We start from the raw sequence: 26,945 nt of genomic DNA, 5'->3' as shown, positions 1-26,945 counted from the left end.
TAACAAAATGTGGAAAAAGTCAAGGGGGTCTGAATACTTTACGAAGGCACTGTATTATATGCAAACATATCAAATATTACTTCACTACAATATTGTCCAGCAAATTACCCAATTACCTTGTTTGCCTAAAACTAATGACTTGTAGTAGAGTAGTTTCATGATAGGAAATGGATTAATATTACATTATATTCATGAATCAACATTCAAGACATTTTACGTAAACATTTAGCAATTAAACTTCCATAGTGTATACTTATCAAATTCAGTGGGTGTGTCAGATCAAAGGCATTCAATAGTCAAAGACTCCTGTTTAAACTACAGGAGCAATAAAACGCCAAAGAGACTGGGGTTTGGTATCATTATTTTTTATTGTTCAGTTATATTTTTCATCCTGCTGTTTATTTGCAATGTTTTTCTATTATATTATGCATATGAAGGTGTTTCAATAAAGGTGCAAACATTAGCAAACACATAGAAAGACCATTTACCGTAAATATGGCATTAATCGCACCCTTCAGTTTTAGCCTACATGGTCAGGTTGAGATCGACAAAGGGCCTAGCTCCTTGATGAGATATCCAAACACACCGGTACACATTTAGGCAGGGCTCTTTTCGCCCCATACCATTCATTGCCTGTATGCCATGGACCTGACCTCATATCAATGACCCAACCCTCCAACACAACTAGTCCTAGTGGTGGTGTCATTTTCCCCAATGGAAGACTTCTCAGAGGAGTGATTGGATAAGTAGTAGTACACCAATTAAATGCAAAATCACCAATTTACACAAAGAAAATTCAGGGGGAACCCGCTTTCAGGCCGGGCCTCCTTCAGCACAGCAGCCAATCAGAGACGACCTCATAGACCTCATGACTCATTGACAGGCTAATTTAAACATATCTAAAAACTCTCCTCCAGTGTTGCTTGACCGAGTCATGATGAGTTTAACTGTGATAAGTAAAGAGATAATAAGACAATAGGATATAGGGCAGTGTGTATAGATATTCCCAGCAGTGGATCCAGTCTACAATGAATCAGGGCAGTGTATAACAGATTCCCAGTAGTGCAACTTATCACACAGGAATGCTGAGGTTTATACAATGACACATTGTATGATTTGGATGGTCGAGAAAGCAGTCTGTGCTTTTAGCAGAACTCACAAAAATCTAGATTGCTATTATAAGTGGAGGTCCCACTGAAATATGAAGGACTTCCTGGATGATGTCTGAAGGTATACCTGGGTGTGGAACTCAGGTTTTGATGACAGCAGTAAGTATCATGACATATGACATCAGGGTTTGACCTTTGACCACTCTCGTTAGCCCTAGCTGTCCCCTCATTCAGGATCCTTCAAGTGTGTCCATCACATCTCTCACATTCAAATCATTGTCTGAGTCTTTTGATCAAATGCTTTTTAGTGTAGCAAACTATGGTTTTTAAAGGAGCACACCAATAACAATACTTCCTTTTCAGAATTTCATACTGTACATACAATGTTTCTTGGCATAAAAAACATCTGTGTACCCCTTCACTACTGTACAATGTGCAGTATCAGAACTCTACATATCCGTCTCACGGAAAATTCTGGACCAGCGTGACCGCACCCCAGACATCTTGACCACGGCATGTGACTGCTCTGTGAGTGCAGGAGAACAGTGACTGCACTATCAGCTCAAGTGGCTAACAATAATACTAAACTGTACCATGTGACCAGCCTAATGTTGGAAAGGTAGCTAACTCCATCAAGCCCAACAGATGGCTGGTACTGTGAAGTACAGTGACCCCGCCCCCCCCACCCCAGTGATACCCTTTGCCCGTCCCCTTCCCCATGAGAGCATCATAGCAAATCAGAGAGCAGGATTCGTGATACACGCCTATTCCCCTCTGACGGCAGTGTCTGCAGAAGAGACCCTCGAACCTCCCCGTGCCAAACCCCCATCCATGACCCCCCTTCCCCAACCCAAAAGGAAAATTATAGTAATGATAGGAGGGAGAGGGGAAAGAGTCTTAGGCCCAGATTCAATCAGATCAAGCGTTAACTGGCTATAGCCGACACCCGCATAGCTCATGTTTTAGCTGTGTCGGAGGTGTAACTGCGTTGGAGCTGTCGGTGAATCGGTGAGCAGCTGCTCTTGATCATTGTCACAAAGCCACACCCAAGTTCAGAACGAGAAAGTGTAGGCTATATAGAAATAATGACGCTCAAATTTAAAACAAAATTATGAGGATCAGCCAAATCGAGGTGTAAATTACATCTCACATTCCAGTGCTCTTAAACAGCAATGTCTGTTTTAGGTATAATGCCAGGAGCCTCTTGTCGATTTGACAGCTCTAACGCAGTTCCACCTCCGGCACCGCCAAAACAACTGCTATGCGGATGTCGACTAAAGCTGATCTGTTTGAATAACGCCCTAAATCAATTACAATACAATGCTTATTCATGATTCTAACAACACAAAGTAGTAAGTGAAAGTTCTGTTACATTCATAAAATCAACGTGTGTGAACTACCATGGTTTAAAGCTTATTTTAGAGCTTGACTTTGAAACATTGACATTGTCATGATGAGGAGGACGAACTCCCTGGTGCCACACTCATATCAGGCTTTTGCATAAAATGTCAATTCAATGTCCTGATTGAAAAATATTTTCTCCCATTTTTTTCTAAAATATTTCACAGGCAAGAATTTCGTAATTGTATTTTTTTCTTCTATTTTTGTTGTTGTTGTTTGTTGTTGTTGTTTATCGTCGTTGTTGTTGTCGTTGAACAAGGTGTAAGAAATACGTGGGGCGATGTGCAGGCTATGAGCCACCATCCTGCACTGTGGAGTTCTGCCCCACCCCTTTTTCTCCTCCGTTCAGGAGAGCGGGAGCCTCAGTCCCTGAGTTTTTTCGTGAGCGTCCCTTCTCCTCGATGTCATGCAGCGATGGCTCTTTGTACATGCAAACTGAAGAAAGGGCGGGGGAGGGGGACAAGTGAGAAAAAAAGAGAGATGGAGGTAGAGAGTGAAGAGGAGTGAGAGAGAGATGGAATATTTATGCAGTAAAGAGATATAGGAGAGAGCAGGAGGGGAGAGAAGGGAAGGGAGAGAGACAAGACAATAAGAGAGAGAGAGAGAAAGAGAGAGAGTATGGGAGATAAAGGAGGTAAGGGAGAGTGACAAAAAACAGAGGAGATGAATTGAGAGATTCAGCATTAGTTTAGAGTTAGTTTAGTTCAAACACACAAAACATTAGAACCTACATTTGCCCTCCAGCAGGGTTGGGGTCAATTTGAATTGAAGTCAGTCAACTCAAAAAATTAACTGAAATTCCAATTTAATTTTCAATAATTACTCAATAAACTGAAAATAAGAACCTATTTATTTAAAACATTTCAAAATTCAGATCACTTCCTGAACTGCATGACTTCAAATAAAATTGACCCTAACCCTGCCTCCCAGTACCGAGGAAGTCATTTAGCTTCTCAAACTTGAATGGATTATCTGGGTACCTGTGTCTGAGGACTCAAATCTATCAAAGGCAAATTGAGGTCTTCTCAAACAAACAGAATTCTTGTAATCTGGCAATCTGACATTACCCCATACAGAATATGTCGTTATAATGTCCCATGACAATTTTGGCCTGCTGGGTCATTTATAAACAGATACAAAGATGCTTCATTAACATAGCTATGGCTTGTAAAAGTGTTATGACTCCTATTAAATGCACTTTAAATAAACCTTGACTTGATTTATGGCAGGTGTTGCATTTGAATCCAGCCCTGAGTGTGGCTGGCTGGCAGCCAGACAGTGTTTCGGGTCTCACCTTCGATGGGTCTGGGCACAAAGTGTGAGCAGGGCTTGGTCTTCTTCACCCGGTTGCCCTTCATGACAATGCCGTCCTTGTTGAGGCCCAGGTACCAGGCCCTGCCAGACTCGTGCTGCCGGAACAGCGTCGATGAGTAGATGACATAGTAGTTCTCAAACACAGACTCCTTGAATTTCGCCTCTACTGTGAACAAGTCCTGAGGAACAAAGAGAGGACCGTGTTCAAAGATCTAGCCCACCGGTTTAAAATTTGTCAAACATCAATGGAATTCTTAGTTGAGAAGGCAAAAAGTTGTCAACGAACACTAATTTTAACCAATCAGTGACAAGATTTCAAAGTTTTGTTTATTTCAAGTAGACGTTTGTTGACAACTAAAATAAATATTAACCAAAAATGGACATTGATTTTACATTGCAGTGCATTCGGAAAGTATTCAGACCCCTTGTTCTTTTCCACATTTTGTTTCGTTACATCCTTATTCTAAAATTGATTAAATAAACATGTTTCCTCATCAATCTACACACAGTACCCCATAATGGCAAAGTGAAAACAGGTTTTTAGAAATTTTTGCAAATGTATTAAAAATGAAAACAAAAATACCTTATTTACATAAGTATTCAGACCCTTTGCTATGAGACTCGAAATTGAGCTCAGGTACATCCTGTTTCCATTGATCATCCTTGAGATGTTTCTACAACTTGATTGGAGTCCACCTGTGGTAAATTCAATTGATTAGACATGATTTGGAAAGGCACACACCTGTCTATATAAGTTCCCACAGTTGACAGTGCATGTCAGAGGAAAAACCAAGCCATGAGGTCAAAGGAATTGTCCGCAGAGCTATGAAACAGGATTGTGTTGAGGCAGAGATCTGGGGAAGGGTACCAAAAAATGTCTGTAGCATTGAAGGTCCCCAAGAACACAGTGGCCTCCATAATTCTTAAATGGAAGAAGTTCGGTACCACCAAGACTCTTCCTAGATAGAGCTAGCCGCCTGGCCAAACTGAGCAATCAGGGGAGAAGGGCCTTGGTCAGGGAGGTGACTAAGAACTTGATGGTCACTCTGACAGAGCTCCAGAGTTCCTCTGTGGAAATGCGAGAACCTTCCAGAATGACAACCATCTCTGCAGCATTCCACCAATCAGGCCTTTATGGTAGAGTGGCCAGACAGAAGCCACTCCTCAGTAAAAAGGCAAATGACCGCCCGCTTGGTGTTTGCAAAAAGGCACCTAAAGGACTCTCAGACTATGAGATACAAGATTCTCGGGTCTGATGAAATCAAGATTGAACTATTTGGCCTGAATGCCAAGCGTCACGTCTGGAGGAAACCTGGTACCATCCCTACGGTGAAGCATGGTGGTGGCAGCATCATGCTGTGGGGATGTTTTTCAGCGGGAGACTAGTCAGGATCGAGGGAAAGATGAACGGAGCAAAGTACAGAGAGATCGTTGATGAAAACCTGCTCCAGAACGCTCATTACTTCAGACTGGGGCGAAGGTTTACCTTCCAACGGGACAACAACACTAAGCACACAGCCAAGACAACGCAGGAGTGGCTTCGGGGACAAGTCTCTGAATGTCCTTGGCGCAGCCAGAACCCGGACTAGAACCCGATCTAACATTTCTGGAGAGACCTGAAAATAGCTGTGCAGCGACGCTCCCCATCCAACCTGACAGAGCTTGAGAAGATCTGCAGAGAAGAATGAGAGAAACTCCCCAAATACAGGTGTGCCAAGCTTGTAGCGTAATACCCAAGAAGACTCGAGGCTGTAATCGCTCCCAAAGGTGCTTCAACAAAGTACTGAGTAAAGGGTCTGAATACTTATGTAAATGTGATATTTCCGTTTTTTATTTGTAATACACTTGCAAAATGTTTTTTTTTTAAACAAAACAAAATTGCTTTGTCATTATGGGGTATTGTGTGTAGATTAATGAGGGGAAGAAATTATTTGATTAATTTTAAAATAAGAAAAAGGGGTCTGAAAACTTTCCTAATGCACTGTATGTCAGGTTTTCGCCTGAAGGGGTGTTACCAGTGGAGGCTGTTGATGTAAGAAATTAGGAGGATGGGCTATGGGTGTTTGCTATGACTACATTACATTACATCCAGACATCACAATGAGCACATCCTCCCCACATCCCCATCCACTGGGTATTACAGGTTGGTTATGTATACAATCCAAAACAATGGTGGAATTTTAGCAGAACAATCCATGTCGACCTCTAGAAGATCCTAGTCTTAGAAAAAAAGGTGCTATCTGGAACCTAAAAGGGTACTTCGGCTGTCCCCATTTGAAGAAAAGGTTCTACATGGAAACCAAAATAGTTCAACCTGGACCCAAAAAGGGTTATCCTATTGGGACAGCCAAAGAACCCTTTTGGAACGATTTTTTTCTAAGAGTGTACGTCTTACTACAGAGAGTAACATTTGGTCTAGATTTCTCCTTTTTTCCAGGCCTTGGAATTGGACGACTGTGCCATTCTGTCATAGTACCCTCGAGCTGTGCACAGGTGCACAGGGTGGAGAATGTGATTAATCAGAGCACAATACACCTCAAGTAGTATGTACACACACACACACACCTGACACATGCTGTAGACATGGACGAAAAGACAGAGATCGACCTGTTTAATGTTTTCTGAAATTCAATTTGACAACATTATCTCTACCATCACCCCTCCATTATTTCAGCAGATGGTAATGTTTCCTTGAGCTCCAAGGGATGTTTTTGTGAAGAAGACAGCGTGGAGGACAGTGGGAGAAGAGAGGGAGGGAGAGCAGTGTGAAATTGAGGGATGGAAAAGAAAACATAGAGAATATAGTAGAAGACTACATGCAATGAAATAGACAGTGACATTTAGTCAAGGGCCATGGCTTTTTATATCACCATCTGACCACCCAATCCAGATCACTCTATTCAGATATAAGATCACATTAATGAATAAAAACGTACATTGTCTACAGTGGCGGTTGGTGACGTTTAAGATGAGGGAGGCTGATTTTTTTTGGAGCATGGCCTTATTTCTATTACAGCATATTGGAGGTTGTTACAATTTACCCTACGAATTAAAGTTTACAACCTAGATGCAAAGGGCGAGAGAAAATATTGAGTAATCAAGGTGACAGACAGTGACACATTCAATACCACCTGACACACTCTTACCTGCATCAAGCTGATCTATGGTGTAATCATTAGTCCAACAGTTGCAAACAAGAGTTTCTATTGGACAAATTCAGGTATGTTTATCCCTGTTTCGTTACGTTTGCTTCCGTTTAAGAAAAGTTTTAACAGAATTGGCAGAATGAATACATCCCTGATCACCGCAAACACAGTTCACTTTCATAGCAGCCACATACAAACAGCATGATCATTTCTTCATTGTATAATTTGTTCTCGCATCTACGCACTCTCCTCCTCTCACCGTTTCAGTACACAATACAACATCTGTCTGTGACCAGGCAAAAAAAAAACTTTCCATGCCATACCATAACCGCTAATCTCTACACACAGCCTACATCGTTGTCACCATATTAGCTAACATCATAGTCAACATCAAGGGCGCAACTTTCACTTGGGACAGGGGGGCATGAAAAAGGAAAGTCCAGTCTGTGACGGCTCTGAGTTGAACTTTTCCAGATACAACACTTTATTCTCTCTGTGCAGCAAACACTGGACAAGCAAGAAGCTTAAAAGAATGAAACGATTTGAAGGCAGTCTGACAAACCTCAAGTTGATTCCCAAACTGTATCCAAGGTTGATAGAGGCTTTTCCTGATGACACAAATGTCAAACAAAACTGTGAGGAAGACCTGGGAGACACTATTGATGATGATGAATGGACACATACATTTGAATTCCCAGTCATGTTCATGTACTCTCAGACATAAATTACTGCAGTGTAAGACCATCCATAGAGCATACTATACTGACCAAAAATATAAACGCAACATGCAACAATTTTACTGAGTTACTGTTCATATAAGGAAATCCGTCAATTGAAATAAATTCATTAGGCCCTAATCTATGGATTTCACATGACTGGGCAGGGGCGCAGCCTACCCATTTGGGAGTCAGGCCCACCCACTGGGGAGCCAGGCCCAGCCAATCAGAATTAGTTTTTCCCCACAAAAGGGATTTATTACAGACAGAAATACTCCTCAATTTCATCAGCTGTCTGGGTGGCTGGTCTCAGACGATCCCGCAGGTGAAGAAGCCGAGGGACACAAAAGGGGACATATTTGCATGTTATGATCTTGTGAAGGCTGGCTGAATTCTTTCAAAGAGTATGTTATTTTATCTCAGCATGTCTACAGATTCTCCCTTCTCCCTGTTTTTTGTTTGCTTGGAAATGTTGATACTGGAGACTTATCTGAAGAAACTGTGTAACCAAGCATTTATAGCGGCTAAGAAACATGTCCATTAATTGGAAGGTTGGTTATCCTCCCACAATTTCACAATTGTTGGCAGAAATGTCAAGTTATGGGGATTGTGGCTGACAAGGCCCGTACGTCTCTCTCCAGAATGCGCTCTCTCCCGCCCTTTCGTGGGTATTCATTGTTTCATAACTTCATTGTGTGCATTGTTTGGTGTGACTATCAATTTCCAATTACATATATCACCAGTAGTAGCCCACATTTACCGTTAACTTACGGCAATTTCTGTTAATGCCGTCGATATATTATTATTACAGTTATTTACCGTTCTCATTGTCGGATTGGACATGTGTTTTGCAGTACTCACAACCTATGCTACACTTGTGAGAAACACGTTTTTGTTTATTACATTCAATTTATGAATTTTGTCAATATATTGATCGTCTTTCGTTTGAAATGCTCCTGTCAACGTTGAGTAAGGACCTGCACCTGAATATGGATATAGAAGTAGGACTAGTTTACCTGGCCTGCGTGCAAATGTAGGCCTATAAACGTGCCCAGTTAGGGATGTCTGATAGTATTTCTGATCGTCTTAACTCACCACCACTAATGAGCTGTGGAGCTTCTCAGCATAATTCTGAACAGCAAGTAAACAAAGTATGTTTTTAGAATAAATTGAGAATGACAATAGTTCCTCACAGTGTTTTAACAATATTTCCAGCTCTCTCTCTCTTTCGATAACCACTCGGCATGAAAGGGAAAAATGTAATGCTCTGTTCCAGTGGAAAAGTCATACCTGATTACTTCTTATCCCTTGCACAAATAGCCTACAGCTGTGTCTGTCCCAAGCTCACTGGCTCAGGAAACTGAGGGCCCAGAATATTTTATACAATGTTTCAAGTTTGCTAGTGCGAGTTTCGGCAACCCAGTTAATAGGTGATACAATGTTTCAAGTTCGTTGCAGACAGGACATGAGTAGCCAATGTGATTTATAGGATATTAATTTGCAGGCTGCAATGTTTTTATGTTGGCTTTATGTAGGCTATTTTTACATAGTTGGCAATGGCAATAAAAGTTAATTTTATATTTGTATAATTTTCATTTAGATAGAATGTAGATTAACCCCAGACAATGATTTTGAGATACAAAGACTATTATAAATTAAATGAAACTGTTCCACAAAAATGTACAAATCAAAATCATAACTGGCACACAGATTGGTAGAAATGGTAAGATAAATTGGCACTCTAAATGGAAAAGGTTGCCGACCGCTGGTGTAGCCTATTACCGGCAACTTCAGGAGCTTAACAGCAGAATCTGCGAAGGCCAGCAGCAGAGGGAGGATGGTCAGGAACAGTTTTAATTCTTCTGGTTAGGCAATCTTGAACTCTGGCTCCCTCTTGAGTCATTTGTGTGTCTTAATTATTTAATCAAACAGCATGCTTAATGCATCAGACCAGTGCAGTAAATATAGCCTAGTTGATTTTATTAAAACACATGTCTATACATGGAAAAATAAACATAGGAACATTTTCACCAATTCTTTTTTTGTCGTGTACAGCCCTAGTAGAAATGCAGGAAATGAGCACCAGACCCACCACCAGGTTATGTCCCCCCCACTTCTAAAACCAAAGATGCGCCCCTGGTCAACATAGCTAGCTACTAGAACTAACGCATTAATAAACCTGCTACAATGATGCACCAGAGTGTACAGCAAGCAGTTTAGCAGTTACACCGGTGGGCCACAGGGAAATAAATCAATAAAAACAAAAACTTACCTTGACTTGGAAGAGTTCCAATGTTGGAGTTCCATAGCCAGCTAGCTAACATAGCATCCCTCTATGTTTTAGCCGGGTGTTTGAGTAGGCTAAAATAGCTAGCTGCATATATATAGCTAGCTCTCTCCTCTCTCTCTCTCTTGCTTCTAATTCATTTTTGATCAATTTAATTTGTTCAAATCTGTTCAACAATTGTCTCTCTCTCTCTTTGAGTCAAATTCTCACCACATTTTATGCACTGCAGTGTTAGCTAGCTGTAGCTTATGCTTTTGTACTAGATTAATTCTCTGACCCTTTGATTAGGTCGACATGTCAGTTCATACTGCAAGAGCTCTGATAGGTTGGAGAATGTCCTCCGGAAGTTGTCATACTTACTGTGTAAGTCTATGGAAGGGGGTGAGCACAATGAGCCTCCTATGTTTTGTATTGAAGTCAATGTACCCAGAGGAGGATGGAAACTAGGTGTTCTCCGGCTACACCATGGTGCTACCCCAGAGAGTGCTGTTGAGGCTACTGTAGACCTTCATTGCAAAACAGTGTGTTTTTATCAATTATTTGGTGACGTGAATATATTTAGTATAGTTGTATCTAAAAAGCATAACTTTTTTACTGTTTCACTATTTACATTTTTCTGAAATTCACTAAGGATGGCCTTCCCTTCCTCCTCTGAGGAGGCTCCACTGATTGTCTATTTCTAATGAACTTATTATATCCAATCCAAACATTTCCCTTCTTTATATCTCTATCTCCTACAATGAAAGCAGTTCTTCCTCTAAGGTTTAATAACCCCGATTGCCCGCCTTAGGCTGCTTCCACTGGATGTTAACATTCACTTCTGCTAATCATGTATGCCCCCCCTTATAATTCCTGAGTAAATAACAGTTATTTTGAGTTGAAGCATTATACTTGCAGGCTGTGTTACCAAGCTCACTTTATACGAAAGAAGAACACTGACTAAGTAATAAGGCTCAGTTCCAAGCAGCGCAGGGCAAGCTGAAGACAGCTTTCCACCCAACACATCTCACTGTATTTGGGGGACGGGGGACAGGGAAATGCTCCCCCTTCTCCCATCCCTCTCCACAGCCACGTTAGCAGATTAAGGCTTAGTAAATCAACAGGGAGACCACTCTAGAGACAGCTAGGCTAATAGGGGGAGCCAAGGCTGAGCCAGGGGAAGGTGGGATGAGAGATACAATGCAGGCTATAGTATCAGATCAATTGGCTGGAGTCATTGGTCACTATTCTCTCCAATAAGAGGGAGTATTTTATGTCATAATATCTCAGTCCCTGTTCTGGAAACAATAGAATACAATGGAATTCATCTCGGAAGCCAGAATCAAATATTCTGTGCTAGCTCCAAATACTATTATTCATTTTTTTAAAACAGAAATTAAAGAACGATGCAAAAATAAATGGTTGATAACATGAAACATTATTATTGAAGCAGGAAGATAAATGACCCAGCCACTCAATTTATTGTGCTGTGATACCCGTACTATCAACTGTTTACCCGTCATGGTTGCCATCGATCGATTTCTGAAACGGAGGAGGGAATCTCAGCCAGAGCCTCCTTATTACACTCTTATCACCAACCATCATCATCATCAACTCCAGCAACAAATGTCTCATCCTCCTGATAACACTGTCACACTTATGACATTATATAACGCAAACGTAGCTACAAAGGTTATTTTCGTCAGCCACAGATCTTGATTAAGCAAAACGTCAAAAAAACGAATACCCCGACAACAACACCTCAGTATAACAAGCAAGACAGCAATCAACAGGATCGCACCCCGCGATCACACTTTTTTCCTTTTGGTTCCTGGGTCATTCCACTAAAAGAGTGTCTTTTGCATCCGTTTGATATTTTAAGTAGAAATTGTGCACCAATACTCCATTTTAAAATCCTGGTATATTAGTGCCCTTTCATATAGTCCACATGGAGAATTACATTTTTACTATGAATAAAGACTGGCTGAGGAAGATTTTAAACCACTTAACCCCAACATTTCTCAGAGTTCTCACCATCATTGTAAAGCCCTAGTTTATTTTGTTGCTTTGACAAAAGCGTGAACTGAACTCTTATTTCACTTTGGTTTAAATAGTCCTTTAAAAATATTTTTTACAAAAGAAACATTGAACATCTAATAGTCAAATCACAGAGTAAAAGCAGGTGAGCTGGTTCTACTTTTTTTGGCCATTTTCTGGTGTTTTGTGGTGGAAAACTGAGCAGGTCGAGCATAACACATCAACCCTGTTCCCCATAGATAAACGCAGGATAAACATTGATTGTCATGAATCTTGCCCTAGAGGTTCTGCAGAGTGGTCACTAGCTGGCACAGCCATAAAGTCATGAAATATAAACCTAACCTTAACCCTAATGCGTAACCCTAACCTTAAACTAAGGCCAAAAAGCAAAAAAAAGGGATCATGAATTGCAGCTGGCCCATCTAGCAAAAATCAGTCAGTTATGCCTCCAGGGCAAGATTCATGACAATAAACGTCAACCTGCTAGACCAGGCCTGGGCAAAGGCCGGCCCGGGGGCTGGCCCGGGGGCCGTATGTGGCCCGCGACCTGATTCAATACGGTCCACGGAATCATGCTCATATCACAAAGAATTTGCATTAGTACAGTTTTAAAAGCCCAATGAATACTCACCTTTGTGTAATGATTTAACTCCCGCCACTTGTGGGACATTAATTTTGAAGGCACGTATAAATAACAACTGCACGAGGACAGACAGTGACTGAGTCTGACACACGTCACAGTTACAAATAGTAGCTAGCTAGAAATTGCTCGAAAATGAGTTGTTCATATATTTCAAAGAAAAGGAAAGTAGACAATGAATGTAGGGTGTTCCAGCAAGAGTGGATATCGAGATATTTCTTTATTGAGGTATCAGGGAAAGCTGTGTGCTTAGTGTGCAAAGAGAGCATCGCTGTCTTGAAAGACTACAACTTGTCCCGGCACTTCCAGACGAAGCATGCAGAGAAATATAGGAATATGTCGTCTGAGCAGAGGGCAAGTGCATCGAAAGAGTTACTTTCTCAGTTGCAAAAGCAGCAAGGACTTTTCACAAAACTGCATTCAGTTTTGTGAGAGCTAGCTATGTACTGTCCCACAAAATTGCTAAACATAGCAAGCCATTTGCTGAAGGCGAATTCATTAAAGAAAGTTTGACCCTGCAGAAATAATTTGCCCCGACAAGAAAGAGCTGTTTCAAAATGTTTCCCTGTCAAGACGAACAGGTACACGGCGTGTTGAGGACATTGCAGAGAATAATTGAAAGACAAGGTAAAGGATTTCACCTATTTGTCCTTGGCCCTGGATGAGAGCAGTGATGCACATTGCACAGCACAGTTGTTGATATTCTTACGAGGCATAACCCCAGACTTTGAAATTACAGAGGAGCTTGCTTCAGTGCAGTCAATGAAGAGCACAACCACAGGGAAGTATTTATTGGAGGAGGCTAATAAGTGTGAGGCAAAGCTGGGACTGCGTTTTGAAAAGTTATCCAGTGTGAGCACAGATGTGTGCCCAAACTTGACAGGAAACACATTGGCCTTTTGAAAAGGATACAAGATCAAGTAGCTGAGCTGAATCCAGATCAGAAAATTATTTTCCTGCATTGCATTATTCTTCTTCAGGAGGTGCTCTGTAAATGTGTTCTGAAAATGAGCCATGTTGTGGATAGTCACTAAAGTAGTAAACTTCATAAGAGCAAAATCTTTAAACCACAGGTAGTTTGTCTCACTTTTGGAAGAGACAGAGTCGGGTCATACAGATCTCCCCTACCACACAAACGTGAGATGGCTGAGTTTGGGGAAAGTGCTTCGAAGGGTGTGGGACCTGAAGTCGGAGATTGCTGAGTTTTTGCAAGATAAAGAATGGTTGGCTGATTTTGCCTTCACTATGGACATCATGGCCCTCATGAATGAACTGAATTCCAAACTACAAGGCCTTTTTGCACATCAGATGAAGGCTTTGACAAGGCTATACAAGGGAAAATGACTACTCCTGACCCGCCAAGTAGAAGCCAACAATCTCACTCACCTTCTGAGACTACTAGGACGTTTCCTATCAGATGACCAGAGGGAGAAGTATACATCGCTGCTGCGTGCTTTGAGCGGTGAGTTTTCTCATCGTTTTGAGGATTTTCAAAGTGTTGGAATGACATGCTGTTGGTTTCCTCTCCTTCAATGTGGATAACGCTCACACTGACCTGCAACTTGAGCTTATCGATCTTCAGTCTGATGCAGTGATTGGAGAACTATTCAAAACAATGTCACTGACGAGGTACTATACATCTCTCGATGAACAAATCTTTCCAAAGATTAGGAGTCATGCTCAGAAGATGTTTGTACTGTTTTGGTCAACCTATGTAAACTCAGCAAAAAAAGAAACGTCCTCTCACGGTCAACTGCGTTTATTTTCAGCAAACTACATGTGTAAATATTTGTATGAACATAACAAGATTCAGCAACTGACACATAAACTAAACAAGTTCCACAGACATGTGACTAACAGAAATTGAATAATGTGTCCATGAACAAAGGGGGGTCAAAAAAGTAACAGTCTGGTGTGGCCACCAGAAGCATTAAGTACTGCAGTGCATCTCCTCCTCATGGACTGCACCAGATTTGCCAGTTCTTGCTGTGAGATGTTACCCCACTCTTCCACCAAGGCATCTGCAAGTTCACAGACATTTCTGGGGGGAATGGCCCTAACCCTCACACTCCCATCCAACAGGTCCCAGACGTGCTCAATGGGATTGAGATCCGGGCTCTTCGCTGGCCATGACAGAACACTGACATTCCTGTCTTGCAGGAAATCAGGCACAGAACAGGCAGTACAGCTGGTGGCATTTTCATGCTGGAGGGTCATGTCAGGATGAGCCTGCAGGAAGGGTACCACATGAGGGAGGAGGATGTCTTCCCTGTAACGCAGCGTTGAGATTGCCTGCAATGACAACAAGCTCAGTCCGATGATGCTGTGACACACCGCCCCAGACCATGACGGACCCTACACCTCCAAATCGATCCCACTCCAGAGTACAGGCCTCGGTGTAACGCTCATTCCTTTGACGATAAACGCGAATCCGACCATCATCCCTGGTGAGACAAAACCGCGACTCGTCAGTGAAGAGCCCTTTTTGCCAGTCCTGTCTGGTCCAACGACGGTGGGTTTGTGCCCATAGGCGACGTTGTTGCCGGTGATGTCTGGTGAGGACCTGCCTTACAACAGGCCTACAAGCCCTCAGTCCAGCCTCTCTCAGCCTGTTGCAGACAGTCTGACACTGATGGAGGGATTGTACGTTCCTGGTGTAACTCGAGCAGTTGTTGTTGCCATCCTGTACCTGTCCTGCAGGTGTGATGTTCGGATGTACCGATCCTGTGCAGGCGTTGTTACACGTGGTTTGCCACTGCGAGGACGATCAGCAGTCCGTCCTGTCTCCCTGTAGCGCTGTCTTAGGCGTCTCACAGTACAGACATTGAAATGTATTGCACTGGCCACATCTGCAGTCCTCATGCCTCCTTGCAGCATGGCTAAGGCACATTCACGCAGATGAGCAGGGACCCTGGGCATCTTTCATTTGGTGTTTTTCAGAGTCAGTAGAAAGGCCGCTTTAGTGTCCTAAGTTTTCATAACTGCCTACCGTCTGTAAGCTGTTATTGTCTTAATGACCGTTCCACAGGTGCATGTTCATTAATTGTTTATGGTTCATTGAACAAGCATGGAAAACAGTGTTTAAACCTTTTACAATGAAGATCTGTGAAGTTTTTTGAATTTTTACGAATTATCTTTGAAAGACAGGGTCCTGGCAAAAAGAGTTTATGTGAACAGACATTTTCAGCGATGAAATATAACAAGTCAAGGCACAGATCATCATTGTATTTATATTCCGGCCCCCTGACCATCCGCGTCTGAATCTAGTTGATGATCCCTGGCTTAGTGCATTAATGGGTGTAGGCCTATTGGTGAGGTGGGGAGATGAGGGGGGCTGTGGAAAGTTTTGACTGACATTTTAATAGATTTTTTTTGTGATAGTACTGCTCCCAAAAAATATTGCAAGACAGTCAAGTACATTTTAACATTGATTAATTTTAAGATTTGACTATAATGTGTCGGGTATTTATGAAATTCACATCGTGGACAACTCAAAAAAATATGTTTGACCTCGATCTGAGAAAACACTGATGGCGGAGTAGACCAATGACAGTGGTTTGTTCATAAAATAATGGTTGCTTGTTGACACTGAAAGAACACCCCCCCCCCCCACCCCCCTTCTCTGCAATTGCATTTGAAACTTTTATAGATGGAGGCATCAATAACTTATTAGGGTTGGACCCACAGCACAGCATACAAAGTCAGTGGACCCACTCTTCCCTTCTTTAAGAGCCACGCAGAGATATAACCGCTAAGAGACCTGTTGTACACTCTTAGAAGGTGCTATCTACATCCTAAAAGGGTTCTTCGGCTGTCCCCATAGCACCTTTGAAGAACACTTTTTGGTTCCAGGTAGAACCCTTTTGAGTTCCATGTAGAACCCTTTTGAGTTCCAGGTAGAACCCTTTACACAGAGGCTTCAACCTGGAACCAAAAAGGGTTCTCTTATGGGGACAGCCTAAGAACCCTTTTGGAACCCGTTTTTCTAAGTCTAAAGCGAGACTGTGCTTTATGTTGGGATGTCAAACAAACGAATGTCTCCAACCTCTGCAATTCCATTCTTTAAGGATTTGTCCTTCCCCTTTGAAATCTGCTGTTGATCTTGGCCATTAAAATACCCAAGAAATAAAGTACCCCCCTCCCCTCTCTATAAGCATGGTCCCAAGATACATTATAGTGCTCCAAAATAAGGGGGGTAATGGTATTTTCCAAACATCTAGGAAACACCTGTTTAGTAAGTGTATTACTCAGTGAGTGTATTATGGTCAGAGAGCATTCATAAAATCTCCATTTGGAGAGTGGTTGTTATGTGTGTGTGTACTGTACTATTTCTCATGGTTCCCGGAGGATGACCCCAAAAACATACTGGGAAAACATGGGCCAGTATTTATCAAGCATCTCAGAGTAGGAGTGCTGATCTAGGATCAGGTTCTCCCTGTCCATAATAATCTGATTCCTTATGATCTAAAAGCAAAACTGATCATAGATCAGCATTCCTATTCTGGGACACTTGATGAATATGGGACCTGAAGAGAGGATTATATATCACCAGACTGGAGAAAGAAAAGGTAACGTAGGTGGAGAAATAGGGAACATGAGAAGAGGGAGGGAGGGAAAGGAAGGAAGAAGAAAAGGAAGAGGGAACGGATAGAAATTCGAGATGGAAAGAGAATAGGACTGAGGCAGACACTAAATAGCTATTATCCATAAATAACCGAAGAGACAAAGGTTGCATCCCAAATGGCTCCCTATTCCCTATGCAGTGCACTACTTTTGACCAGAGCCCTATGGGTGATATCTAGAACCAAAAAGGGTTATTTGGCTGTCCCCATAGGAAAACCATCTGAAGAACCCCTTTTCGAGAGGGTTCTACCTGGAACCAAAAAGGGTTATCCTATGGGGACAGCCTCAACACGCTTTTGTAACCCTTTTTTCTAAGAGTGTATGTAGGGAATAGGGTGACATTTGGGACGAACAAATACAGACCTGTTCAAATGCAGACCTACAGTGAATCTAAACTGACTTGGTACACAGTACTAAATCCGTATTATCCAGTACAACAAAAGTACCAGTTACTAAAGACTTTTTCTAGAACAAGTTTTAATACATCTAGAATATAATCACACACACACAAACACACAAAAACAAACACACACACAAAAAACACACTCAGAGTCAGTCAAGTTTTAGAGTAGCAGAGGCAGGACTTACTGAGGTGTAGAGGAAGCCCTCTCCATTCATGGCTGCATAAAGGCCGGCCTTCACCCCCTGGATGGCCACCACCCGCAGCCCCACCGGGATGAGGTTAAACAGAGCTGAGGAGAGAGAGAGACAGGGGGAGGAAAAAAGAGAGATACATGAAGAGATACATGGAGAAAGAGACAGAGAGAGAGAGAGAGAGAGAGACAGAGAGAGAGAGAGACAGAAAGACAGGAAGGGATAGGGAGAATGAACACAGGTATAATAAAGGTCACAGTTCATTCCTACCCACCTTACTATTTAAATACAGTACAGCAGTAGAGCAACATCACAGCACTGTGACTTTCACATTTCGGAAGGGTGTTGACTGAATGGAAACCAGGTTCAGTGTTCTCTGGGGGTCATTGTATTGAATAAGGTAGGCTGTGGAAGGAAAGTGATCTATGGTGGATCTTTGAGGGAATAAGGGGAAAAGGTAATAAGCGAATCAGATACGAACCTCAGGTGTAGGGGGGAATGTGACAACACTCCCTTGTCAGATGCACTGATTCAATTTCACTCAGTGAAAATCGACAGGCTCCTTGGTTGGCCAACAAATTGCCTTTGGAGGCAGAAAAGAATAACATATACCAGAGGCCAGGAGAGCAGCGAAGCAAGAGCCCAGAAATTATGTGTGTGTGTGCGTGTGACTGTGCATGTATGTGTGTGGATGTCTAAGCACGATGGGGGTGGATCAAAAGAAATGCATGAGGGAGAGTGAAGTGGAGTCCGTGTGAGTGTATGTGTGGGATAAAGAGACTGAAAAAATGTGTACATGTGTGTGTGTGTGTACTCTGTGCAGGGGCGTCATGCCTATAGGCCAGTGGAGGAGAGAGAGTGTAGAGTTACACACACAGCGTTTTATTTGATTTTAGCTGCCGGTGATAATATTAGCCCCTACCATTTTATGAGTTGGCTTTAGCTAGCCAGCTAGATAGGTTCCCAATCTCCCAGCCTCATAACTAGCTACCAAACCATGTCATGCTATCAATCAAGTTATAGTAGTTTGTCTAACTACAGGTAACTGCCAAAAAGGAAACACCAACATAAAGTGTCTTAATAGGGCGAGCCAGAACAGCTCCAATGCACCTTGGCATCGACTCTACAAGTGTCTGGAGGGATGTGACACCATCCTTTCCACGAGAAATTCCATCATTTGGTATTTTGTTGATGGAAAACACTGTCTCAGGTGCCGCTCCAGAATCTCCCATAAGTGTTCAATTGGGTTGAGATCTGGTGACCGAGACAGCCATATGGCATAAGGTTTACATCGTTTTCAAGCTCATCAAACCATTCAATGACCAATCATGCCCTCTGGATGGGGGAATAGTCATCCTATGTGGATATAGCCATTGTAGCCAGAATAATGGCCTGTCCAACATTTTTATACATGAGCCTAAGCATGATGGGATGTTGATTGCTTAATTAAGTCAGGAACCACACCTGTGTGGAAGCACCTGCTTTCAATATACACTGAGTGTACAAAACATTAGGAACACCTGCTTGTTCCATGACAGACTGACCAGGTGAATCCAGGTGAAAGCTATGATCTCTTATTGATGTCACGTGTTAAATCCACTTCATTCAGTGTAGATGAAGGGAGGAGACATGTTAAAGAAGGATTTTTAAGCCTTGAGACAATTGAGACATGGATTGTGTATGTGTGCCATTCAGAGGGTGAACTGACAAGAACAAATATTTAAGTGCCTTTGAACGGGGTATGGTAGTAGGTGCCAGGCGCACCGATTTGAGTGTGTCAAGAGCTGCAACACTGTGTATCAAGAATGGTCCACCTCGCAAAGGACACCCAGCCAACTCGACACAACTGCGGGAAGCACTGGAGCCAACATGGGCCAGCATCCCAGGAATTATCAGCTGTCCAAAGTGCTATGGATAGAGTCCAGGCCATAATCACATTTTTAAGCTATACAGTGTTTGTTTACAATTACATTGTTTACAAACAATGGAGTTAAGAAAGCTTCTATTTAAGTTGACAGTTGAACTAAGCTCATGAGGCATTTATCAATTCTATTTCTTAAAGAATGAATGGCTATGTATCAAATCATTCATTAAAAAGGTTCAAAAACAGATGTACCAATCCCAGATTTTCCCTTTAACATCATATCCTCAAAACCATCCTAAGACCTGGCAGCATTTCTCACCACTGCTTCCTGGATTCTGAGCTAAAGCCCAGAAAAAAAAGCACTGTACTGTAATTTGGGCAGCCCATAAACCTCATGTTAATGCCAACCTTGGAGCTCCATAATGCCAAAACTCACAAATAAGAGCTTCGGCGATCTTTCAAGGATCACATAACAACACGAAGCCTTTCGAGATGCTTCGATGTGGGCTAGGAAGATAAAAGTTATACTTTTTTAACGGAGAGGGATAGGTGAAATAATCCGCAAGGACACAAATACAAAGGGATAAGGAGGGGATGCAAAAATACTCCAGCATCATGAGTGGGTGCAACTGAGCTCCTGTATGAAGAAGGAGCCCTCCGGCTACACAGCTCACCAGGCATTCATCTTCTCTCTCTCCACGAAAACACATACTGTACTGTACCCACCATCCATTCACTCTGAAAGAGCACAACTGTGCAGGCGACTGCCAGTCGTTTTGGGCTGGGAAACAAGATCGCTTTTGGTCCGTCTCCAACCTCTCCTTTCCTTTCCTTTCCTTTCCTTGCCCCTCTTCTCCTCTCCTCAGCCCTGTTTTCCTCCTCTCTTCTATTTCAGCCATCTTTACCTCTTTTCCCCTCCTCTCCCATCCTCCTCTTATCAGCTTTCCTCTCTCCTCTCCTCTCTTCTTCTCTCTTCTGATAGAGCTCATTGGGTTTACTTCTGGCTTCTCTATCTATCTCTTCAATATGAGTAGGAGATGCGAACGAAATAAGCTTAACATCTTGCCAGCTGTTGATTCTTCTATTCTCCTTCCCCTGAAGCTCTGGAGACTCATATGCTATGATATTTTCATTCTGATACAACGAGAGGTCTTCTTCTTCTTCTTCTCTCCCGCTGGTACAGCAGTGGAGAAAGGAAGAGGAAGTTTGACTTTCCTTCGTTTTTTTGTTCAGCAGAGTTGCGAATTGAGTTACTGTGGGAACTGCGGCTGCCGCCGCCCACTCTTCTCTACCATTTCACGACTGCCAGGTACAGTAGGTAATCTCGCCCCTGCAATACAGTGTGTGCTGCAGCGCTAACACACACACTCTGCTATAGGGAAATAATCGTAGTGTGAATCGACCAAGCACAGGTTAACTACTTACTTAATACTCTTCATCTCTATTGAGACACAATGAGCTCCCTCCACTTCATTCTGTCCTTGGCAACATGTTGTGCCTCACTCCAAGAGCACACAGGTTGGATGAGTGGCCCTCTGTGGCTCAGTTGGTAGAGTCCGGCCCTTGCAATGCCAGGATTGTGGGTTCGATAGGTGGGATCACCCACCATACAAAAATGTATGCAAGTACTGTATGACTACGTCGCTTTGGATAAAAGTGACTTATAGGGCCAACACTTTGCTCTGGACTTCAACTCTATCAAGTGACTCCTGTATCTATTAAACTGTCACTTTAGTGTGTGTGTGCACACACACAAGGAACACAAGCCATGGTGTGCATGCACGTAACTTGTGTACCTCTAGGCCCGATACTGCATGTAAGTCAAGGAGGGGACAGATCCCCTTCCCACCAGACTGATGGACGGGAATGCTCCTGGCCCAACAGTTAACAGATTGTTTGAGAAAACAGAGAGGAGAACAATGACACTGATAGTAGTGGTGAACTGGCTCGCGTAGCTGAGAAATACACAGTGGCAGAGTGCGAGCAATCCATCAGTCCTCTCTATTCAACTCCACTCCTTCCGGTGTGTCTGCACAGATTTAGCTGGTCAAACACAGAGTTGTTTGTGTTTGTGAAAGTGACCCAAATGTAACCCTGTTCAACGGGGTGTGTGAAGGTAATGCAGACGGGTGTGCGTGGAGTGTTGAGGCTTGCACAGGTGATTATCTATGGAATTCTAGATTGCGTTGTGTCAATATCCATGTACACTATCATGATGAAATGGCATTTGTTATCGTAAGGGCTAGGCAGTTTTTCGGGCCCACGTGACCTCGCCAGGACAAAGTATATTGTACTTTCAGATTGTATGATAGGAGATGTGCATGTTGGGAATTGTAATGTGTGTCATATAAACTCACTGTAGTCGCTGTTCTCGTCCTTGGTCCCATTTATAGTGCCATCCGGCTTCATCTGCAGGTAGAAGCCCTGCTCGCTGAACAGTCGAGTCACAATGCCCTTCAGCTGCGGCTCTGCAATATAACACGACAGGGATAAGAGTTAGCTAGCTGCTTGAGTCGTGTTCATTAAGCACCAAACAGAATAAAATGGACTGAAACAGGGAGGAACTACCTGAATGTGTCCAATAAGAATAGCTCATTTTAGTTTTCCATTGAAATGACCACGGCCCAGGTCACTTAGGCACCAAAACACTTGAATGCCATGCCCTCATACCCTTAGTACCCATTTCAATGACTAGGGGCTGACCAGGAAGAACTATAGACTATAACTAGGGCCCAGAGTTCTTCCTGGTCGGATCAGGTCGCATAATCAGAAAAAACGTATAGTGTAAGCCCGTTAGTGCAGTATAGTTAGTACCCATTAGTGCAGTACCATGTGATAGGCTACATAATGAATGAATTGTCATGTGATACATGTGATGACACACAAGTAAACAATGCCTCCCATCATGACAGAGGCAGACAGATCCCCTCTCACCATCTCCTCAGACCATCGCTCAATGGTAAAGAGAATAAGAGGAATAAGAGGGTTTTAAATCGCAACAGCTAATTGTACTAAGGCCATTCAGAGCATGCAGATACCAACATAACACTAATCAGTGGAAAACAATCTAAACCATCTCCCAGTCTTGTAGATTTAAAAAAAGTTTCAGTTGGTGGGTCAAAACTGAACTGAAAAATAAACGGTCTAAGAAGCCACCTCCAGATCATGAACTGGGCGCACAATATGGGACAGATAAACTTGGCACTACAGCTGCCTAACACCCAAATTATGCAGGAAGAGACAGAAAAAGACTAAAATACAGCAGTATTTAGAGCAAGTCGGTGTGCCAGTTAAATGCTGATGATTAGGTGGACCCAGTGGCTGATAGAAACACTGAAAGGGGGAGAGATACGTTAAATATGATGCAGAAATGTGTGGTCCACCTCCTCTCCATCCATCGGTGATAGATATGATACTCTCAGACCTCTAACTAACTTGTAGCCTAACTGTGAGAATTGGCCCATGGGTGGATCAATAAAGCATTCTTCACCAAAAATGCTTCACCTTACCCTGGACACTAATAGCTCTGGTCCAGTTCATTAGTGTGCCTTCCTTCACTTCAAGTACTGGAGGAACCCGCACAACAACAACAAAAATATGTGAAAATCACATGTTCACATGATAAATGTATGTTTTCACATGTTGAACTTAGATTTCATGTGAAACCATATTTTCACATGTATTAAATGTATAGTCTACATGTTAACACCTTTTCACGTGAGGAGAATAACATGTTTTCACCTTACATGTGAATTGAAAAGCAATCACGTGAAAATCACATTTGCAGTTTCATATTTAAGAAATGTCACAACCATTGTAAGTTCACATGTGGGGGTGAAAGTGTTATTCTCCTCACATGTGAAAAGGTGTGTTGCAGTAGCAATGTTCCAAATGTGGAATTGCAAATTCTGTAACCCCATTCTATAAAAAGGTTACGTAGCCTACCTACCTGAGCATAAAAATAATGATTTCTTACTTCTGAGCTATCCACTCTATTATTAGCCTTCCATTTCATCCTAGCTAGCCATGTTTAGCTTCTGTTATTGTTAGTTGTCCATTGGTTTTTGTTACATTTAATAAACAGGCTTAAATAGGATGCATTTGAAAATGTGTGAATTTGTTTTCTTTTGGAATTAATATAAACAGACACTTTCCTTTCTACAATGACAGCCTACCGGGGAACAGTGGGTTACCTGCCTTGTTCAGGGGCAGAACAACAGATGTTTATCTTGTCAGCTAGGGGACTCGATCCTGCAAACTTTCGGTTACTGGCCCAACGCTCTAACCACTAGATTACCTGCCGCCCCCCACTAGGCTACTCGAGTTAGCTTTTTGTAATTTTAGTGCACACGTTTTTTTTATCGTGATTAATCACATTGTCTGAAAGCGTTCAAAATTCAATGAAAACATCCAAAATACATTATCTATACAGCTAAAAACAATGTGATGTCAAAACAAGTTGACATTGAGGTTAAAGTAAGTGTGCTTTATCAATTTGCCTGATTCTGCTAACAGATACTTTGGACATAATCAAGAAGTTAATATTTTAGTAGTCCTCAACTAGCAGCTTCATTAAATAGTACACGCAAAACACCAGTCTCAACATCAACAGTGAAGAGGCGACTCCGGGATGCTGGCCTTCTAGGCAGAGTTCCTCTGTCCAGTGTTCTTTTGTCCATCTTAATCTTTTCTTTTTATTGGCCAGTCTGCGATATGGCTTTTTCTTTGCAACTCTGCTTAGAAGGCCAGCATCCCAGAGTCGCCTCTTGACTGTTGATGTTGAGACTGGTGTTTTGTGGGTACTATTTAATGAAGCTGCCAGTTGAGGACTTGTGAGGTGTCTGTTTCTCAAACTAGACACTCCAATGTACTTGACCTCTTGCTCAGTTGTGCACCGGGGCCTCCCACTCCTCTTTCTATTCTGGTTAGAGACAGTTTGCGCTGTTCTGTAAAGGGAGTAGTACACAGCGTTGTATGAGATCTTCAGTTTCTTGGCAATTTCTCGCATGGAATAGCCTTCATTTCTCAGAACAAGAATAGACTGACGAGTTTCAGAAGAAAGAATTTGTTTCTGGCCATTTTGAGCCTGTAATGGAACCCACAAATGCTGATGCTCCAGATACTCAACCAGTCTAAACAACAGTCAGAACAACAGTTTTCAGCTGTGCTAACATGATTGCAAAAGGGTTTTCTAATGATCAATTAGCCTTTTAAAATGATAAACTTGGATTAGCTAACACAACATGCCATTGGAACACAGGAGTGATGGTTGCTGATAATGGGCCTCTGTACGCCTATGTTTAAATCAGACGTTTCCAGCTACAATAGTCATTTACAACATTAACAATGTCTACACTGTATTTCTGATCAATTTGATGTTATTTTAATGGACAAAAAATGTGCTATTCTTTAATAAACAAGGACATTTCTAAGTGACCCAAACTTTTGAACGGTAGTGTACATTGCAATTATTTTCAAATGAGTGATCGTTCATGTGCAAAGTATTCATTCTCATGAGCATAGCTTCCATGTCTCTCCCACTCTTTATTTTTCCCCTCCCTTCCCATTGTGTAACCAAACAGTCATATCAGGTTAGTCCACTAGGGACTTTAAATTGCATTATGTTAGTAATCGATAATCTATACTGTGTGTGTTTATGTAATTCTGCATGATTATTTAGTTAGTTAGTAAATAATTAAGCCAATTTGTGTATCACTGATTCATCATTTAGGCTAGGGTTCGTGCAGATTTGAGGTCAACAACATTCAGAATGAGACTGATATGAGGAAATTATTAATTATTGACTGTTATGATATCAAGATATTCCGATATATTCTTGAGTTAATTCGGGAAACGGTAACTCATTAAACAAACTTTTCCCATGGTGCCCCAAGATACTAATTAGTTAATTGTTACATGATTAATTTAAATAGTATAGTTAATATACACTGCTCAAAAAAATAAAGGGAACACTAAAATAACACATCCTAGATCTGAATGAATGAACTATTCTTATTAAATACTTTTTTCTTTACATAGTTGAATGTGCTGACAACAACATCACATAAAAATTATCAATGGAAATCAAATTTATCAACCCATGGAGGTCTGGATTTGGAGTCATGCTCAAAATTAAAGTGGAAAACCACACTACAGGCTGATCCAACTTTGATGTAATGTCCTTAAAACAAGTCAAAATGAGGCTCAGTAGTGTGTGTGGCCTCCACGTGCCTGTATGACCTCCTTACAACGCCTGGGCATGCTCCTGATGAGGTGGCGGATGGTCTCCTGAAGGATCTCCTCCCAGACCTGGACTAAAGCATCCGCCAACTCCTGGACAGTCTGTGGTGCAACGTGGCGTTGGTGGATGGAGCGAGACATGATGTCCCAGATGTGCTCAATTGGATTCAGGTCTGGGGAACGGGCGGGCCAGTCCATAGCATCAATGCCTTCCTCTTGCAGGAACTGCTGACACACTCCAGCCACATGAGGTCTAGCATTGTCTTGCATTAGGAGGAACCCAGGGCCAACCGCACCAGCATATGGTCTCACAAGGGGTCTGAGGATCTCATCTCGGTACCTAATGGCAGTCAGGCTACCTCTGGCGAGCCCATGGAGGGCTGTGCGGCCCCCCAAAGAAATGCCACCCCACACCATGACTGACCCACCGCCAAACCGGTCATGCTGGAGGATGTTGCAGGCAGCAGAACGTTCTCCACGGCGTCTCCAGACTGTCACGTGTGCTCAGTGTGAACATGCTTTCATCTGTGAAGAGCACAGGGCGCCAGTGGCGAATTTGCCAATCTTGGTGTTCTCTGGCAAATGCCAAACGTCCTGCACGGTGTTGGGCTGTAAGCACAACCCCCACCTGTGGACGTCGGGCCCTCATACCACCCTCATGGAGTCTGTTTCTGACCGTTTGAGCAGACACATGCACATTTGTGGCCTGCTGGAGGTCATTTTGCAGGGCTCTGGCAGTGCTCCTCCTGCTCCTTCTTGCACAAAGGCGGAGGTAGCGGTCCTGCTGCTGGGTTGTTGCCCTCCTACGGCCTCCTCCACGTCTCCTGATGTACTGGCCTGTCTCCTGGTAGCGCCTCCATGCTCTGGACACTACGCTGACAGACACAGCAAACCTTCTTGCCACAGCTCGCATTGATGTGCCATCCTGGATGAGCTGCACTACCTGAGCCACTTGTGTGGGTTGTAGACTCCGTCTCATGCTACCACTAGAGTGA

At 42.6% G+C, this 26,945-nt stretch overlaps 1 protein-coding gene across 2 annotated transcripts in view; it reads right to left on the bottom strand.

Annotated features, from left to right (window-relative positions):
• Nucleotides 1-2,765: 2,765 nt before the first annotated feature.
• Nucleotides 2,766-26,945, bottom strand: part of LOC120018848 (fibroblast growth factor 12-like) — a 63,695-nt gene continuing 39,515 nt past the window's right edge. For both annotated transcript variants that reach the window (XM_038962068.1, XM_038962067.1), the window contains exons 2-5: nt 22,068-22,178; nt 17,841-17,944; nt 3,805-4,003; nt 2,766-2,945 (exon numbers count right to left, since the gene is read on the bottom strand). In XM_038962068.1, the coding sequence (XP_038817996.1) occupies nt 2,800-2,945; nt 3,805-4,003; nt 17,841-17,944; nt 22,068-22,178 (560 nt within the window). In that variant the 3' untranslated portion in view covers nt 2,766-2,799. The remainder of the gene's footprint in view (nt 2,946-3,804; nt 4,004-17,840; nt 17,945-22,067; nt 22,179-26,945) is intronic.

The sequence above is a fragment of the Salvelinus namaycush genome, chromosome 23 (genome assembly GCF_016432855.1).
Source record: "Salvelinus namaycush isolate Seneca chromosome 23, SaNama_1.0, whole genome shotgun sequence".
Taxonomy (NCBI): domain Eukaryota; kingdom Metazoa; phylum Chordata; class Actinopteri; order Salmoniformes; family Salmonidae; genus Salvelinus; species Salvelinus namaycush.
The sequence above is the reverse complement of the archived record's forward strand: the minus strand, read 5'-3'. Positions and strand labels throughout refer to the sequence as shown.